At 39.1% G+C, this 19,661-nt stretch overlaps 1 protein-coding gene across 5 annotated transcripts in view; it reads left to right on the top strand.

Annotated features, from left to right (window-relative positions):
• The window catches only part of Vps13b (vacuolar protein sorting 13 homolog B), a 559,226-nt gene that overhangs the window by 299,181 nt on the left and 240,384 nt on the right, over window positions 1-19,661 (top strand). For all 5 annotated transcript variants that reach the window (XM_052747609.1, XM_052747613.1, XM_052747612.1 and 2 more), the window contains 3 exons: window positions 3,317-3,520; window positions 5,845-5,971; window positions 9,631-9,774. In XM_052747609.1, the coding sequence (XP_052603569.1) occupies window positions 3,317-3,520; window positions 5,845-5,971; window positions 9,631-9,774 (475 nt within the window). The remainder of the gene's footprint in view (window positions 1-3,316; window positions 3,521-5,844; window positions 5,972-9,630; window positions 9,775-19,661) is intronic.

The raw sequence follows: 19,661 nt of genomic DNA on the forward strand, positions 1-19,661 counted from the left end.
CTGTTCAGCATCGTAGCTATGTTGCCATTTCATTGCAAATATGTTATTTACTCTTTTTATCCTTTTTCCCTTTTTCTAGACATTCATCTATTGTAATTTGGCTTTGTTGATCATCTCGTACTATTTCCCTAATTTCTGCTCTTAAATCCCACTCTTTCTCAAGCCTGCTCTGCCATTTTATGTGGAGTTGTTAGTTCTGAGCCTGTCTTCCTCAACAACACATATGTGTAAACAGTCCGTTTTCCTGAAGTGCTATCTCCACTGTATCCCATGCTGTTAGTGTGCAAGATTGGAGGTGTGTCTTTCTTAATATTTTGACCAAGGAGTAACTAACTTAGAAATGTCTTTTAAATTTCTAAACATAAACAGTTTTGTAGGTTCTCTTTAATAAAGCCTTGAAGGTAATTTTATTGGGTCACAGAATACAGTCTGTATGATATTAATTGGTTGAAATGTATTGAGGCAAGCTTTATGCTAGGTGAGAATCAGTTTTTTATAAATATTGCTGTGCACTTGAGAAACGTTTTCTAATTGTCAGATACTATGTTCCATAAATATCTATATCATCAAATGTAGTAATTTGATTTTTCTAATTTTCTATTTCCTTTCCTCCTGCTTATTTTATGACTGAGAGAGAGAGTTTGAAGTTTTACACTAAAGTGTAGCTATTAAATAGAGCTATAACTGTGTTCTGTAATAACTACTTCTAACAGGTGTTTTGGACAAGTTTTTGTCTAGTATCTGTTTTTCCATTTGCTGACTTTTAATCATTCTATTGTTAAATCTTTAGCTATGTCTCTTGGGCAAGACTATAACTACAGTATGTCAAACTTGTTCTTATGTTTTAGATAGAGTATGAATCAATTACATTTATTCTGATATTTATTGTTACCAGGAAAATCAGGTTCCCTCTCTGGGATTTTAGGCTCCTTAGAAAGAATTTAAAGATGAGCTCAAACAGGAACTTTCAGAGTTTGAAAAAACAGCAGCACAGACAGACAACTCTCAATCTCAGCAGACAGATAAGTTGTCAGTCCCTGCAGACAGACAAGTTGTCAGTCTCTGCAGACAGACAAGTTGTCAGTCCCTGCAGACGACAAACAAGCTGTCAGTCCCTGCAGACGACAGACAAGCTGTCAGTCCCTGCAGACAGACAAGCTGTCAGTCCCTGCAGACAGACAAGTTGTCAGTCCCTGCAGACGACAGACAAGCTGTCAGTCCCTGCAGACAGACAAGCCGTCAGTCCCTGCAGACAGACAAGTTGTCAGTCCCTGCAGACAGACAAGTCGTCAGTCCCTGCAGACAGACAAGTCGTCAGTCCCTGCAGACAGACAAGCCGTCAGTCCCTGCAGACAGACAAGCCGTCAGTCCCTGCAGACAGACAAGCCGTCAGTCCCTGCAGACAGACAAGCCGTCAGTCCCTGCAGACAGACAAGCCGTCAGTCCCTGCAGACAGACAAGCCGTCAGTCCCTGCAGACAGACAAGCTGTCAGTCCCTGCAGACAGACAAGCTGTCAGTCCCTGCATCTGCTGTCTGAAGAAAAATGACAGAGATGAAGAGAACAGTTCATGCTTTTTGAGTTTGGGGCAGAAAACGTCACCATGGTTAGCAGTGGAGGTTGCCAAGATGGAACATGACACAGAAGTCGGGGCTTCAGATAAATAATGAGGATCCCAGAGTGTCCGAGAAAGCACGCTTAGGCTTTTGAGCAGTATCTAAAAGCAAAGGGAAAATGACACTTTTCTGAAGTCAGAAATGTGGGCAGGCTTAAGCAGCCATAGTGAGGGTGGCGCTTCTGGGAAGGATAAGTGCATTATCTCATTAAGGGGGTCATCATTTTGCCCGACTCCTTAGCATTGTTTTCAGGTGAGTTAGCTTTTCTGGGGTGTGGGCTCTTGGCCAGTGGGTTGACAGGCCCTGTTGAGTTCAGTCTTAAAGGAGGATACAATGTTGTTAGTATTCTAATCTTTGGATAAAATCAGAATATAATGACTCTCTTCCCTTGGCTAGAGGTATGTTGTTCTTTTGATTGATCAAGAAGCCTAAGGAGGAGCGGTTGTAATGTTTTCTTTTCTGGTGTTTTCAGGGAAGCCAAACATGGGGTCCAAAGCAGGCTGTAAGCAAGGGATCATCCTCCAAGGCTGCTAATCCTCCTCCTAGCTCCGTAACATGATGTTTGTATCCTCCCAGTCTGTATATTACCACCCTGAAGCTCCCTAAGCTGTCTATGTATCCAAACCCCATTTTATCTATAAGTGGACTTAGTTTCTTTTTATTTTGTTCAACATGCTATCACTAATGTTATGCTATCTGAATTTTAAAATTTAAGTAATTCTATTCTTAGTTGTAGTTTTGCATGACTTTTTTTTTCAAGACAGGGTTTCTCTGTGTAGCTTTGCGCCTTTCCTGGAACTCACTTGGTAGCCCAGGCTGGCCTCGAACTCACAGACATCTGCCTGGCTCTGCCTCCCGAGTGCTGGGATTAAAGGCGTGCGCCACCACCGCCCGGCTTTTGCATGACTTTTTAAAATTCTTTCTCTCTGCTGCATATTGAGGATGTGTGTATTTCTTATCTGCTAGTGCAATGTTCTTGAAGTCTTTGAGGCTCTGTTTCTGGTTTCTATTTCTGCTCTGTCCCACTCAAAAAACCTGAGCAGCATATGAGAGTTAGCGTTTGTATCTTTTTGTGTCTTATTTTACTGAAACCCTCCTCATCTAGGAGAAATTCTTTAAATTGAAGTTCAGTTCAATTCAGGAAAATTTGTTTTTATCTCCATCTGAGAACCCTGTCTGCCTCCCTGGGACAAGCCTCTTCAAATTTAAAGTTTTTGTATAATATATGAGTGTCAAATGTCCAAATGCTGGTCATGACCTTGCCTAACAATGCAATGGGGTTTTTAGGAAGGTGTATGATTGGCCCTGGAAAGGGCTTTGCGGAGGGAGAATCTCTAAATTATTCTTGAAGTTCTGTCCCAGGCTAACTTTGCAGCTTGGCTGTTTTTCAGCTATTCTGACCTGTTTTTAAAAAATGACCATAATAGAACCTGAATCACAACGTTAAAATCATATGTGTAGAAGTACTTAGAAAAAGGATAGTGCTGTGAAACAATCATTATACTGGATAATTATGAATATTGTACACCTTTATTAAACAATGTATGGTAAATTGCTAATACTTTTATGCCTGTGATTAACCTTGTTTATTAACTGATATCTTTCATGTTGATTGTCAATTTAGGGCAAACATGGTTATGATACTCTATTAGTAAGCAAATAACTCTGGAATATCTGTTTGCTTTTTTCATTGCTTCTCAGGAGAGCCTTGAACTTAGGAATTCTTCGAGATCCTGGATCAGAAATTGAAGATAGACAGTACCAAATAGACCTGCAGTCCATCAATATTGGTACTGCCCAGTGGGATCAACTCAAACCAGAGAGAGGCAGTGGCGCCGGAGGAGTGCTGACAGAGAGTGAAAGGAATTCTCAGAATCCAGCCCTGGAGTGGAACATGGCCAGCAGGTAGGAGAGGACTGGGAAATGGCCTCCACTTTCTAATCTTGTTCTTAGGGCAGTTAGTAACCTTAACATACCCAACGTAAATGCTTTTATAGTGTTTCTGCTTTTTGTTATAAACATGAGATCCTTTTTGCAACTATAGCTGGTTTGTTGTTGTTCTTGTAAATAACTCAAAATGATTATTCCTGGACTTCATAGATAATATAAATTAGGCACACATAAAGAGAGAAAATCCCATTATTTTAAATTTTGTAGGGAGCTCTCTGTCACTCTCAGTATGTTCTTGCTAAGCCAGGCCATTCCTGTTTCCCCTTTCAGATGGACTGGAGCTTTCTTAGCCTTAGGGGCTCAGACCTAAGGCTGCTCACCGCCTTTACCCCAGACATCCTCTGCTGGTGCTCCAGGTCGACTGCTGTTTGATTCTGCACACTGTGTGTCCTCTCAGTGCTTCTCTTCCCTCCTCTGATTCATCCTTGAACATAATTGGTTTATAACATTTTTAATTATTTTTTAAAAGTTTATCGTTACTTCAAATGTTTATCAGTGATAGCACAGAAGAAACACTCTCATTATGCAACAGAAAATGGCTGATGATTTGATGAGATTTCCTTTTTCCTGCTGTGGTAATAGGGCTTGTCTAGTTGGTGTCACTGATTTAGTTCATCACACAAGTGAGAAAAAATCCAGGATAGGGACAAGGGCCTTTTCTTCACACCGCGCTGCAGTTGGTGTTCATTCTGACTCGGTTTGCTGCCTTCCTTTCCATTTATGGCTTTTTAACGTGCCCTGTGTCTCAGCACGCCCCTTCCAGAGCACATCGTGTTTCGTGTTTCTCACATTGGTCATTTTATGGAATTTGAGCTATTAGACTGTAATTATGATGTCTCTCAGGATCTCAACCTTTCCTCCATAGTCACAGATTTTAATGTTTCTTCCTGTTGCTCTCTACTTAGCAGATCTCTTAATTCTTTCAAATTGACTTTCCTGAAATTCAATACTTATGTGTCACAGAACCAGATGATCCAATTTGCTTTTTTGGCAGATGCCATATAAAACTCTGCCCACTGGAAATTTCACAAAAGACATTAGTGCTCTCTAGACTATTCTAATTTTTTTTAAGATGTAGTAAGACTTGCATTTTATCTGCATTTTCACATGAGGTAAAACTTATGCCAATTTTCTGCTTTCAACTTTATCATTTTTATCATAAGGGAATAATAAGGTTGTACTTATGGAAAATATTAAATTAATTTTAAAGGAAATTTGGAGGTGTGGTTTCTAGTCAAACATAAACACAGTGATCTACTATTTCATAAAATGAAAACTAAAACTGCAGAGAGTTGCTGGGAACATCTGTGCCGTCATAAGTTGTGTTTCTCGGGTGTTTTCTAGTTTCATCTTCCATATCAGTACTGCTTCCTTTAACTCACTATCAATTGTGGGCGCCAAACAGAAATAATTGATCAAAGGTGAAAATGTATAAAGTAGAATTAAAATAGGCCAGACGCCGGCCAAGTTCTAGAAGTGTTGTTTCCATTGTGTGTCCAAGCTATTTCCTCATTTGTCTGATAAGGCTGATAATGATCTTTCCTTCTTACAGGATTATTTTGAGGAAGCATTAGGTTTCAAATACAAAAGCTATTGAGTAGACAAAGAGTGCTTTAATATACATATTATTATCCATAAACTCCAATGGATCTTCAAGCTTAAAGCAAAAAGAGTTAAGAGATGAGCACCATGGTGCACACCTATAATGGCAGCACTTGGGAGGCAGAGGCAGGAGGATCACTGCAAACTCAAGGCCAGGCTCCTCTACAAAGGAAATTCCAAGCAAGTCAGAACTACATAGGGAGACTCTGCTGGGGGGTAGGGAGGACATAGACTATACTGGTGAATCTACTGAGATTGGAAAGATGGCCACTGTCAAGTGAAACATACAGTGTATTAAAAATAGGAAACAAAAATTATTACAAAAGTAGTAAGTCCATTGATGGTAACAAAAGAGATATAAAACTGTAGGAACAGATAGAATTACAAACAGAAAACGTAGTTCATTGAAAGGCCTACGATGACACTGATAAGAAATTGCTTAAGTCTGTCTGAATTTCTCAGAAGTTCTTTTTTCTGACAGTGTTTTGAGATCTTACAGAACTGAAGGAGCTGACTATAAAGTCCTCAAATAGGCACTGTCAATCAAAACAGGGGTGAAATTTTGTTGTGCTGTTTATAGGACAGACTTAAACATGTTATCCTTGAAAAATATCAAGTGAGTAGTAATTTTCTTTTTTAAACTCTTTGACTAACAATTCTTTGTCTTATCTTTTTAGCATTCGGCGACATCAAGAAAGGAGAGCAATTTTAACCCCTATCGTGACAGATTTTTCTGTCCGAATAACTGGGGCACCTGCCATCACTTTCACCAAAATAATCTCCCCAGAAAATCTGCATACAGAGGTTAGAGCATAATGTAGACTTCAATTTATTCTAAGTAATGGAGTGACTTCTCTGTATGTTATACAGTTTCACTGCGTCAGCCTATCTTACACCAGAGTAGCTAATTAATAATGAGAATCCACATCCAAACTAATAAATGCTGAGTACCTTCTGCTGCCCGTAGTAACTCGTCAGGCTACTCTTCATAACTGGATTTTTATAGGTGAGAAAACTGAGGCGCAGCTGCCATTGGCCACCTGGTCTGAGGGAATAATTCTGTGGTGTTTGTGTTTACTAAGTGAGCATTTCAGGTCCATTAAGTGGGCTAGGTAACCGTGCATCTATTAGCTTGCAATCCATTGTTAAGTGAAAATAGTTTTGTATATTAATTTAAAATTATAGAACCTTAGATTCCTTCTCTAACTTTTTGGAAAGTAATTTTTTATATACTCCTTTGAGGTTTATAATATTCTAGTTTGGTTTCTTTTTAAATTAATTAAATTTTTATTTAATTTTTTCATATAATAAATTTTAATCATATTCTGTTCTCTCCCCCAACTCATTCCAGATCCTCCCTAGCTCTCTGTCCACCCAGTTCATGGTCAATCTGTCTGTCTGTCCGTCCATGTCCCCCCTCGCTCCGTTTCTCTTTCTCTCAAGAATAAAATAGAGGCTGGGCATAATGGCACACGCCTTTAATCCCAGCACTTGGGAGGGAGAGGCAGGTGGATTTCTGTGAGTTCGAGGCCAGCCTGGTCTACAGAGTGAGTTCCAGTATAGCCAGGGATATACAGGGAAACACTATCTCGGAAAAAAACTACAAACCAGACCCAATGTTTATTTTTTGTGAACCAAATATAAACAGGAAGTTAAACAGTTCTGTACTGTGTTCGAGACAGAGAAACAGTCTCAATAACAAAAAAGAAGCAAACTAAAAAACCACCAATAGATAAAAAATAACAAACAGAAAGACACACACATACACACACACACACACACACACACACACACACACACACACACACACGACAGGAAGGGAGGAGGAACAGTGGGCGGTATATAAAATGAAAAGAAAACTTTAAACAAGTAAACCTTAAAAAAAATAAACATGAAGTCCATTTTGTTTTGGCCAGCTACTCCTGAGTGTGGAGCTAGGCCTAGCCTGTGACTCTTAACACCAAGTGATCCTCCACTGGAGAGCACCCCCTTTCCCTTTCCCTACAGGAATCAGGTGAACATAGCTTTTTGGTTAAGGACAGGACCGTGTCTACTTCCCCGTCTCTGTGCTGGGATTCCGTCTGGTTTGAGCTTGTGCAGGTCCTGTGGGTGCTGTCACAGACTCTGTGGCCTATGAGAGTCAGTCCTGTTGTGTTGGAAGATCTGCCACCTCTGGCTCTTACAGTCTTCCTGCCTCTTCTTCCATATAGAGAGGTTTGATTCACCCATTCTGTTTGGTGCTGAGATCTCCAAAGTCTTTGCCTCTCTATACAGTGTCTAGTTGTGGGTCCCTGTGTTAATTACCATCTTGAAGAAGCAGCTTCTCTGAGGAGGGTAGAGTGCTACTGTGACGGAGTCCCACTTTATTATTGCAGCTTTGGGTTCCTGGTAGAGTGGTTATGGGCGTAGTCACGAAAGAATGGAGATGCTCTGGAAGGAAAGGTTGAAAGAGGAAGAACTAGGGGCCCTAGGACTACACCAAGAGGCTGCGTTCCTATGGGATGGAGGTGGGCCGGGAAGAGGAGCTGGTTTGGTTTCTTTCGAGCCCCCAAAGGTGTATAAGGACTTGGTCTTACCAGTTCGTTTCTTAGTAACACAGCTGGTTGAGACATAGCACAATACCTTAGGAGGTACTTTTCCCCCAAACTGTCATTGCTATGAAACTATGAGCAAAGATTCACACATTTGAACACATCAGAGAACTGGTTAACTTCCTGTTTATATTTGGTTCACAAAAATTAAATATTGCGTCTGGTTTGTACCTTCCTCATAGAGGAAGCCATGAGATTGGCCCCCAAAACTACCATCAAAATAAAAGAAGAGCAAATAACCAACAAGAAGAAGAAACAAAAGAAAATGGACAAGAAACAAAACAAAACACAGATCACTTTTTTCCTGGAAATAATTCCTTTCTTGTAGTCTTAAGAACTTACTATCACAAAGTTAAGAAATGAAAATAAAATTATATAAAAATGTAAATGCAATTCTATCCCAGCTTAATTAACTGATACTTTGATTTGAAGGCCTTAGTAATAATTCCTCCTTCCCAGGGAATGGGACTGGAAGGGGAGCAGGACTAGAGCTTTGTGCCTGGCTGGCGTTGGGAGCGTTGCAGGCCTTAGCTGCAGCGCTCACTTCCCGTCTTCCTCTCAGCTCCTGTATCTAAGTGCCCCAGTTCACCTCCAGTTGTTCTGGAGGTCGTTACAGGACCAATGAGAGTGGAAATTATTCTTGCCATTGTGTGACTGAGGTACTCATCCTACCCACTGCATTTCATGCAGTTCAGCACTAGGACAGGATTGCTCATCCTCTAGTTAGAGGTCATGTGTCACTAACACAACTTTATTTCTGTAGAAATTTTTATTCCTTTAAGACATGTTATAATGACAAGACAATTTTTTAAAAGGTGCCTCCAAATTATTGTCCTTTCTTTTTTCATCATGACTTGAGTAAGAAAATAAGAATTCAAGTATAATAAACTAATACAGGAAATTTGTGAAGGAGAGTTTATTTAACCCCCCTCCCCCCCCAAATTCATGCCAAACATGCTGTTCTTTATGACTTTATTTAAAGCAGCTCCAAACTGTCTGGTGTGTATTTGAACCAACCATAGTGTCCTTAAGTCTATTCTTTGCATAACACTAGCAAGGAGATCTGCTGGACATTTGCAGACATTTGAACAGTGTCCATATGGGCCTCATGACAAGAGGCAGGACTTGTGCTTATTAACTGAAGCTTCTGGATTGTTTTTGTTTTGTTTGCCTCCTCTGAGTGGCTTCTAATGATAAATGTTCCAGGGACAAGTTATGAAGAACAGCACCAATTAACTGGTGGTCATCTACCTAGTGCTGCCAAGGTTTTAGCAGTTTAAAAAAGAGAAATTAGTATAGCTGTCTTGGAGTCAGCCCTTTTCTTTGTTATAAATCATTTCCTGTGGTGTTTCTAATTTTAACTGCTTACCTTTAGTGGCCTGTCTCCATCTGTCTGCTCCAAGAGCCCGTTGGCCTTCAAGGCAACTATAACCTTGGCGGTCTTCTTAAGGTCCCAGCACTCTGACGTAGAGCTTGCTATGTAAAAGACTCTCGGTAGCTGTTTGTCCATTTGAATTGATGAACAAGATCTTACTACAGAATTACACCATTAATTACATACAAAACAATGACAGTAGTTTTAAGTGTGAGGGAAAAATAAATGGACATGAAAAGGTAAAAAAAAAATTCCCATTGTTTCCTGACTTATATATATAGCACACAGCCCAACAGACAGTACACCCTTTTAAGTACTTGTTAAATTGATCCATTACACTATGTTAGTGGCTGTGCTTGTTAGTTTTGCTTTTCTCATTAATATGTATACTTGAGTCCCTAGAGAGTTAGAAAGTAATAAGCATCCAATAACAATGATAAGTTATTTGAGGACTATCATTTTACATTTTTCAATTAAACCTATTTTCCCCTCTTCAGGAGATTTTAGTGTGTGGCCATTCCTTGGAAGTGAACATAACCACAAACCTGGACTTCTTCCTAAGTGTGGCTCAAGTTCAGCTCTTACATCAGTTAATAGTGGCAAATATGACTGGATTGGAGCCATCAAACAAAGCCACAGAGGTAACTGTTACCTGGTGTTGATTCTACTTTCTTCCTTTTTGCCAACTTTACAAAGGAAAACTTAATTAACTAAATGCTTTCTGTTAACTACTCTGCATTAATTTTTTTCAAAATATGGTCATAAATCATTTTAGATTGATAGTTTTTTATATTTTTTTTAATTTGTTTAGTCTGTTTTCCTCTTATCATGCAACATCAACAAATTACTGTGGACTGACGTCAGAAAACCTTTTGTTAAGATGTGAGAAACCTGGTGCAATTTTTATACACTCAGATATATTCTGGGCGGGAGCTCTTTTATGTGAACTTTGTAAGCATTCTACAGGAGTATCTTCCAAGAAATAATACCTAAAGCATTCACTTCGTTTGCTTGGTGATGAATGGCCATGATCATAGGCTGAATGCCTGCTTAGAGTTTCCGTTTTGTTCTGGTGTTGATTCATTAGAAGCCTAAAATGCCTTCCCTAGAGTTAAATGCTCCCAGAAGAGTGAGAGTGTGTCTCATTAGATGTGCCCAGAAAGCTTGTCTGTTTCCATGCCTCATTAGTCATATCTGTACAGGAGAATGGCTCTTCTGTGCAAACTCTCAATATGGGGAAGAGGTGTTGCTGTTCCTCCAGTGAGTGACACAGAATGCATCTGAAGTGCCCCTTGGTGAAGAAGGTGCATGCACTGTGGCCTCATTTTATAGACATTTATTCACAGATCTTCAGGCATATTCTAATAATCTTGAAAGAAGATGCGGTCTTCCCACCCATTATATAGGTGAGGCCTTGGGATCTTAAGGTGTAACTAACATGCCTAAAATAGATCCTGAGTTAAGAAATGTGGCATCGCAGAGTTGAAGTTCAGCCTTTCAAATCAGTTCACTTTCTGTCTCCCAGAAATTGTGTAATTCTCCTCATGGTCTTTATTTTAAAACAAACAAACAAACAAAAGTTAAGTATGATAAAGCTTATGTTTGTAAATGGAGTTCTCTAACCTGATCATCTTTTACCTCCTATAATTTATTTAGAAATGACTTTAAATTGACTATAAATCTATATAGTATCCAAAATATTTCTTCTAGTATATTTAAGAAAATCCATAAAAATATAAGTAATTGACATGAAAATGAGCAAATTAAAAATATTCCCCATTCATTTTCAGTGATATTTATGAAGCAAGTGATGATAGAGAAGATAATTTTATATTTCCATGGCACTTCTGCCTGTTTCTATTGTTGACTCTCACATCAAAGAAATGTAGCTCAGATTATGGGTTTGCTTTGGGAAATCATACAACTTAACAACACTGTTAAATGTTCATCTGCATACTTGTATTGTCTGTTAGTAGTTCAGGAAGCAACAGATAAAGGGACACCTAGAATTCATAACCACTGTGATAATAACTCAACTCATTCCTCAGATACTCGTGAAGTAGAAGGCATGATGGCTGCTTTTAAGATGTTTCTGGAGTTCTCTTTTCCTTCTCGGTGCTCATTTTTGAAAGCACAGGCTCTGTGATCCTTTAAAAAGGGGGAGCTTTATATTATGTGTATTTACAGTTGAAAAAATGAAAGCACAAAGGGTAATTTGGTGTTGCCCCCAGCCTTAAAGAAATATTTGTGTGAACATTTCATCTTCTTGAAGAGATTCCAGTGAACGAGGAAGATATGATTCCATTCGTGAGTTATTAACAGAAGGCACATTGGAGTGTCATGGATAGAAAGATATTTCCTTATGTTAGTATTCTTTTTTTTTTTTTTTTTTTTTTTGGATTTTTCGAGACAGGGTTTCTCTGTGTAGCTTTGCGCCTTTCCTGGAACTCACTTGGTAGTCCAGGCTGGCCTCGAACTCATAGAGATCCTCCTGGCTCTGCCTCCTGAGTGCTGGGATTAAAGGCGTGCGCCACCACCGCCCGGCTTAGTATTCTTAACTATTCAAGCTATACTTTGAAAAGGCCAATTGATTATCTTATAAACAACAACACTACAACAATTTTTCTTAATTCCTAATTTGAACTTGATTGTTGATGGACAAGTAGAGGCAGAAATGTTTGTTTAAATGTGTATCCTGACCCAAAGAACTATTGTTTCATGTTAGTGATGACTTAATCATAGAAACAAGGAAGTCATCAAGAAAGACACCTGATGTGGACCTACGGCCTCCATCTGTGTATTTGATGGAGTGAGGCCTGGCTCTAGAAATGTCTATTTGTCCTGTGATTTTCACTGTCCCTGCAACATTGCTACTGATTTGTGGTTCCCAGAATATGCTGTTTCTTCTTTTTAATATTTTCTTGGTTATCTATACATGACAGTCTTAGAAGGTATTTAGGAGAAATAAATATTACTCATAACTCCTTCTGTAGTATAAAATACTTTTGATCTCATAAGTGACCTAATTATCCAATCATGGCTGTTAGTAACAGTATAATATTTGCTGTCAGTTTCAGGAACCCTTGCAAGAATGTCTGGGGCTGGAAAGATGGCTCAGAGGTTAAGAACACTGGCTGCTCTTCCAGAGGTCCTGAGTTCAATTCCTAGCAACCACATGATGGCTCACAACCATCTACAATGAGATCTGGTGCCCTCTTCTGGCATGCAGGCATACATTCAGGCAGAACATTGTACACATAATAAATAAATAAATCTTAAACAAACAACAACAACAACAACAAAATGAGAATGTCCTTCCTCACCTAGCTTACTTCCACAGTCCACCATCCCATATCGTCTTTATATCTCCAGGATTGATTACATGGGGCTGTAAAGTACACCTACAATTGGTATTTCATTTATGTTCTTGGGTCCTGGTTCCCTCTCTTTTATATAAGGGAGAAGCCTTAATAGTAAAGCCAATGTACCATTCTGTTCTCTCCCCTTGATTTCTTCCCAGTAATTAGCTTGTCTGTGATACTGATCAATACAACTGCTTTACCTTTCAAAAGGTTCTTTTACTTTATTACAAAATGCTATTGTTGCCCATTAAGCTCAATCATGTGGATGTTGCTATCACTAACGAAAGCATATTATGCACAGGCAGTGGTGGTGCACACCTTTAATCCCAGCACTGGGGAGGCAGAGGTAGGCAGAGCTCTCAGTTTGAGGTTAGCCTGGTCTACAGTCGAAGTTCCAGGACAGCCAGGGCTATGCAGAGAAACCCTGTCTCAAAAAACTAAAAAAAAGAAAGAAAGAAAGAAAGAAAATAAAAAAGGAAAGAAAAAGAAAAAAGTCATAATATACTTTCAGAGTAAGTATGGAAGATTGACTAATTACATCTGCCAGTAAATTTCTGGAAGTCATTGCATTAAAGTTAAAATTGTAATTCATGCAGATATTTTAAGAAATAAATCATTCTTATATCATAATAAAAGAAAACTAATTATTATTGTAAATATCCCTAAAACTATCAATGTATAGATGTATAGGACATCAGAAACAGAAAATTCTGCCATTACATTATTTTTACTCCAGTAATGATTAGAGAAATGGTCACCATAAAGATTATTTATATATTATTTTAAAGCATTTGAGAGATTTTGGCCAATAAGATGGAAGATAACAAACTATCTGTAAAGTGATTGAAAAATACATATAAGATACCAAAACTATAACTCAAAGTAATTAATGTATTTTTCTAGTGCATGGTGTTGTCCCCGAATAAATAAAATAACATAAACTTAATTAAGAACGTCCTGATAAGGTGTATCAAAGTAGCGCCTGCCCTGTTGGGTCTCCCACCTCATCCTAATCCCATTTTGCCACTTTTGTCTCTGTACGCTGCTCCTTTCTGGTTTCCCATCTAATTTCTAAGGGGCAGGAATAGACTTCCACCTCTTGACTCACTGTGGTCTTAGCTGTGCACTTATTGTAAGTAAGCAAGAGGACATCATTGCTTTTGGACCCTCCATCATCCCAATGTTCCCAAAAATTCCTCTTTGCCAATGTGAAGTGTTTCATCATAAGCATTTCATAAGTCATAAGTCATATTCATTGCATAGTGGAGTATGATGGTGTGAACTTCCTTTTAGTTTTCATATTTCCTGAAATTAGTTTTAGCAGTTTTTATTTACTTCATATTTAGAAACACTATTTTTTTGAGAACTTCATGCATGAAATATACATCCACATCACTCCTGCCCTCCTTCTTCCGCCTCCTCTTATTTCCCTCCTCCTTCCCCAAATTATGACCCTTCTTCTTATCATAACAATTATCATTGTTATGCATTTATTCATAGACACACACGTATACAGCCTACTGAGTCTATTTAGCCTTGCTCATAAATCCATGTGTTCAGAGCTAACCAATGTAATTGGACAACCTATGTGGGAAATGGTCTCTGGAGGAAACTGATTCCCCTCTCAGCAGCCACTGACCCCTTGTAGCTCATCATCTAGGGGTGAGAAGACCTGGTGCAGTTCCCCATCTGCACTGGTGTGTTTGACTAGTGTTGCCATTACTGAGGTCTTGTTCAGGCAGCTGTATTGCCATGCTTTGAGAGTTCCCAGGTGCACCTTCACTGTCGTGTTTAGGGAACATTAGCCACAGGCATCGTTGCTGTTGTTATCATTGTCCCCAGTCTGTATCCTGCTCATACCAGTGGCTTAGCATCATGCTTAGCAATTTACTTTTCATGCTTTGAACCATCCCTCACTTCAACCCACTTTTCCTAAAGTATTTTCTTCCTTTTAAAATGTTTTGGACTATTTTATAGACCTAATGCACCTTGGTTCAAAATATCCAGGTAAAAGAAAACTGTGATTTTTGAAGTGAATGTGAAGATTTTTTGAGAAAGTCTAGGTGTCAGAAAAATAATGTGTTCTATGAATATAAATTAGTAAATATACCAATGGGTTTATTCCACCATAGTAAAATATTAAGTATTTTGAGTTATTGTACTAATATAGTATAATAGCATGTAAAAATATTGAGATGTGGCTTTTCATCACTGGCTAATATAATTTTCTTGGATAGTTTTAAAGTTTATTATATAATAAATATTTTCCTATGAGCTGTGATTGATTATATTACAAAGAAAATGGTGGTAGTGATTTTTATAATAGAAGATACTAATAATATACATTTATTAATATATGTTAACACATAAGTACATGTTATTAACATTGATGTCTACTGTTAATTATTAATATTATTAATATTTTAATATCTACTATTAAAACATTAATAAATAGATATTTCAGTGATTTATTTTTCTTGCTATTTTAACTTATAAATAAGCTGCTTAGTCTCCATTTTAGGGGTAGAAACTTTTTTGGTTGAAGGTAAGGCTTTGTTACCAATATTATAATAATCTAAAGATCACTAGGATTGATTTAAAGAGGTCTTGAGGGTAAATAAGAGGGAAAGGAACTCCTAAGTGTTTGGTGGTGCAGAACTTGAGTCAGTGGGGAGTGTGCCTGAGAACATAGAAGGCAGGGTGGGTCTGAGCACGGTATGAGGGAGTGTGCTTGGACCATCTGTTCTCTTGCTTGAGGAGGGCACAAATGGAGAAGGCCAGATTAGAGGGTAACTCTGAATTTATAAAACGAGAGGAAGGCTTATGATTTGGTTGGGGGGTGTGTGTGTGTGTGTGTGTGTGTGTGTGAGAGAGAGAGAGAGAGAGAGAGAGAGAGAGAGCTCTGTCTAGATGGAGAAGTTGGGATTGAATATAGAGAAAAATAGCCTATTTATTTACTCTATAAATATTCAACTCTACTTCTGTATCAAACATAATATCATGACTACTAAAATAAATAATAGCTGTCAAGTATACATAGATTTAGTAGGGAATAGAAGTAATAAATGAATAATTGGAGTTAAATGCAAATATATATTCCATTTCTCAATTCTGCCAAGATTATGTAGCTAAAGCTTCATGACCACTTTGCTCTCTAACCGTCCTGTATAAACCTCATTTGGACTACAGGGGTGGTTGTCGGGGAAGCAGAGCACCCGGGGATGGCAATTAAATTTACCATTACATAATATTTAAGGGCGCTAAGGAAATGGCTCGGCGGGTGGAATGCTCGCCAGGCAAGTTTGAGAACCTGCGTTCAGACCCTGAGAACTCGTGTAAATCCAGAAGGGGTAGCAGACATTTGTGATTCCAGCAGGCCTCTGATAAGATGGAGAGTGCAGACAGGAGAATCCCCAGAAGCTCATAGGCTTCATAGGCAACAGCAGACAAGAAACCCTGTCTCAAAATAGGAGGAAGGGAAGGACCAACCCTTGGTCCTTATCCAGGACTATCCCTGGCCTCCCATGCACACCATGGTGCAGGTGGCCACTTCAGGGCAGCTGCCCAGGCCCAACGTAGCCGTCCCAGCTGTATGCCCTCTTAGTTTGTCCGAGCCAAATCAGTTTTTCTAGGGAAGAAACTATTTAAGGAACTAATGGAAGATACACCTGGAAGTGTATCTTTGCTAACCAAAGTTTAAAGATGGGAACAGCTGGGGTGACACAGTCAGAGTGTTATTTTTGTGAAGTGTACTATGCTCATCTCTTGTTAGAAGATTTGTAGTGGTGTTCACTAAAATACATGTGTACTTCAAGAGAAGAAAAATGCAGAGCATCAGGCTGAGAGAGTGCGTGCTAGTAATCCTGGGGTTTTGCAAATGGTGGCAGAACCTTGGCTACATAGAAAGCCATCCTGGGAAACATGAAATCTGTCCTAGAAAAACAGGGATGAAGAGATAAGGAGAGAGTGTGGGAGTGGGGAAAGGGAAAAAGAAAGGAGAAAATGGAGGGAGGGGGAAAGGGAGGAAAGAAGCAAGCAAGGAGAAGAGGAAAGAAAAAGTTACTACAGGACCGTTGTTTCTAAAGAAGAATAAAAATCGAAAAACAGTCCTAGAAAATAAAATCTAGCATCATACAGATAGGATTACATACCCATGACCAGATAGTATTTACCTAGAAATACAAGATTGGCTTAACTTTGACTGTTGAAACATCTCATGAATGGAATTTTAAAACTAGATCATCACAAGTGAAAAGGGGTTTGGCGAAAGCTTGGGTACTGTCCTATAAGAATTTTCAATTTATGTGCTGCAAAGGACATTACTAACAAAATGAACTTATATAATGATGGAGAACACTTGGAATTTGTGAACCTGATAAAAGCCCTCCAGTACTGAAATAATATATACCAAACTTAAACACCGATGCAAAGGATCTGAGTAGCTCCTTCTCTAAGGATGGCACAGACATGACCAGTACATGCATGTAAAGGCTGTTCACTGCATCAGCCACTGGAAGATGCAAATCCAAACCACAAAGAAATAACCCTCCACACCTACTAAGATAGGTGTAATGAAAAAAAAATCAAAGAAAAAATTGGTAAGGAAAATTAGAACCTTGATAATTGGACTAGAATCTGTAGATGAACAATTTTATTAAATAAGAAACACAGAGCCAATTGCAGAGTTAAAAGCCCAAGAGGTCAGAACAGTAGCTAAGAGCTAAAATCCTTACCCTTCACTGACGCTGCTGTCCTCCTCCGCAAGAGAGCTACTTCCTGTGTGTTCGTCCTTTTTATTGACTTTCTGTTCTGCCTTCTCATTGGTTGTAAACCCAACCACATGACCTCCTCGTCACTGCCCATCTATACAGACCTCCAGGTCTTCTGTGGTTAGTATTGAGATTAAAGGCGTGTGTCTCCATGCTGGTGGTATTCTTGAACACACAGAGATCTGCCTGTCATGTGATCGGAATTAAGGGCGTGTGCTACCACTGCCAGACTTCTGGTATGGTTTGCTATTAGCTCTGACCCCCAGGCAACTTTATTTATTAACATACAAGTAAAATCACATTTCAGTACAAATAAAATACCACCATAAGAATCTTTTTTTGCATAGCTTGCTGTTAACCATGTTGACCATCAGGACATCGCTGCAAAATTCTGGTCTTAGGTTGAAAACAATGGCCACTCTTCTCTGGAGAGTTTTGCTGAATATCCTTGAAAACGAAAAAGTAGGTCCTCCTTGTGCTTATTTATATAGGCTGCACTAACTGAACTTAGTGGGTCATCAAAGCAGGGGGCTCTGGGAGGGAGGAGGCTTTTGGAGGGGGGGTTGACAGAGGGAAATGTGATGTGAAGTGAGATATATATATATATATATTGAATATGTAGTAAATATATGTGTACATATATACTGCATATATATTGTATATGCATATAATGTTTTCACAAATCATAAAATTTAAGACTTTTTATATTTTTCATTACTGAGCTCTCAAACTGGAATGTAGAATATAGCTAATCACTAGCGTTCTGAGCAAGAATATGTATAAACATTTAGAAAACCACTGAGATGTGAAGTCTGACCAAAGGCTATAATATTCAGTCAGTGTCACCAAAGCCCCAAGAAGATGTTTCTCTCTTATATACCAGTCTTTACATCAGTGTAGAGATGGTAGACTCTGTGTCTAGAAAACTGTGTCTTCTCCTTCCTTTTGTCATTTCTAAGGTGTCTGCATTTATTATCTGTCAGGTTTTAGTCAGCATATTCAAGGAAAGAGGAAATGAATTGGGGAGTGATATACATATCCATATAAGGACAAGCTTTGAAATTGTATACATCATTTGTGCTGACATCCTGTTGGTCGAAACTTAACATGTGCTCACTTCCAGCTGCAAGGAAGGCACAGAATTATAGTCTTTCTATAATATCCAGCTGACCATCATTTTATTGCCATACGCCTTATTGAGAAATACTTAGAAATAAGGAGATCATGGAGAAGTCCATGCAGATCATCAGCACTCTTAGCCACAGGGACTTTGAGGTTACCTTCTAAACAAAGTGAAAATATTCTTCACAAAGTAGCTTTGCATCCTTCACAATACATGACACACATCCCCGAACAGCCTAAAATTTCATACTGTATACTATATTGGAAATAATCGTAGCTTGCAAAATGGGGTGATACTATAGGGACATTATCTTCTCCCATTGTTTCTAGCACTTGTTTTGTTTTGTTTTGTTTTTCGAGACAGGGTTTCTCTCTGTAGCTTTGTGCCTTTACTGGAACTCACTTGGTAGCCCAGGCTGGCCTCGAACTCACAGAGATCCGCCTGGCTCTGCCTCCCGAGTGCTGGGATTAAAGGCGTGCGCCACCACTGCCTGGCTTTTCTAGCACTCTTAATTTGAGTGTAGGCCTTAAGTTTTGAGACAAGTCTTGCTGTATCGGCCTGGTTGACTTAATATTACCTTGTAAACCAGGCTACTCTCAAACTTATGGTAACTCCCATACTTCAGCCTCCCCAAGTGCTGATTTGCAGGGGTGTACCACCATACCCAGCTAGGCAGCTGGTATTTTGGTGGTAAAGTACATTTTTCTGTGTCATGTGATTTTGAAGCTACTATTGCAAGGTAGCCATGTTGTACATCATCTTCTAGACTCAGTCATTGGCTGATGTGGCTACAAGACTCAGGAAAGGTCAGTATTTCATGCGAAGGCATTCTAAGAACAAGCTCCCCTTCCTGTGGACCGTGTACTCACATGTTGCTGCTGAAGCTCTCACCCTGTTCTTACTCCTAATCACTGTCATGTGCAGAAAACAGGTCTGTGTTTTGAGAGGAGGTGGACGCACAGAGGCAAAGCTGGGGGCAGAGGACTTGATTGGCAGCATCTGACTTCCTTGATACAATCCTTGAACATATGGTTTAGAGAAATGTACAGAGTTCTGGAAAAGTCTTTCCTTTCTTGTCCTCTCCTCTGTGGCATAACCACAGTGGAAGTAATTGGTCACACTGTGACTGTGTGATGACAGAAGTCACACAGCACTGAGACGTAAATAACAACTGCTATACCAGATGGCACTTTACAGTCTGTGAGAAGCATAATCTATATTGTTAAGACACCAGTATCTGGGTTTCAGTTATGTAAAGCCAACAGTATTCTAAG

This window comes from Peromyscus californicus, unplaced genomic scaffold (genome assembly GCF_007827085.1).
Source record: "Peromyscus californicus insignis strain IS unplaced genomic scaffold, ASM782708v3 Scaffold_20__1_contigs__length_68692818, whole genome shotgun sequence".
In the NCBI taxonomy this organism is placed as follows: Eukaryota; Metazoa; Chordata; class Mammalia; order Rodentia; family Cricetidae; genus Peromyscus; species Peromyscus californicus.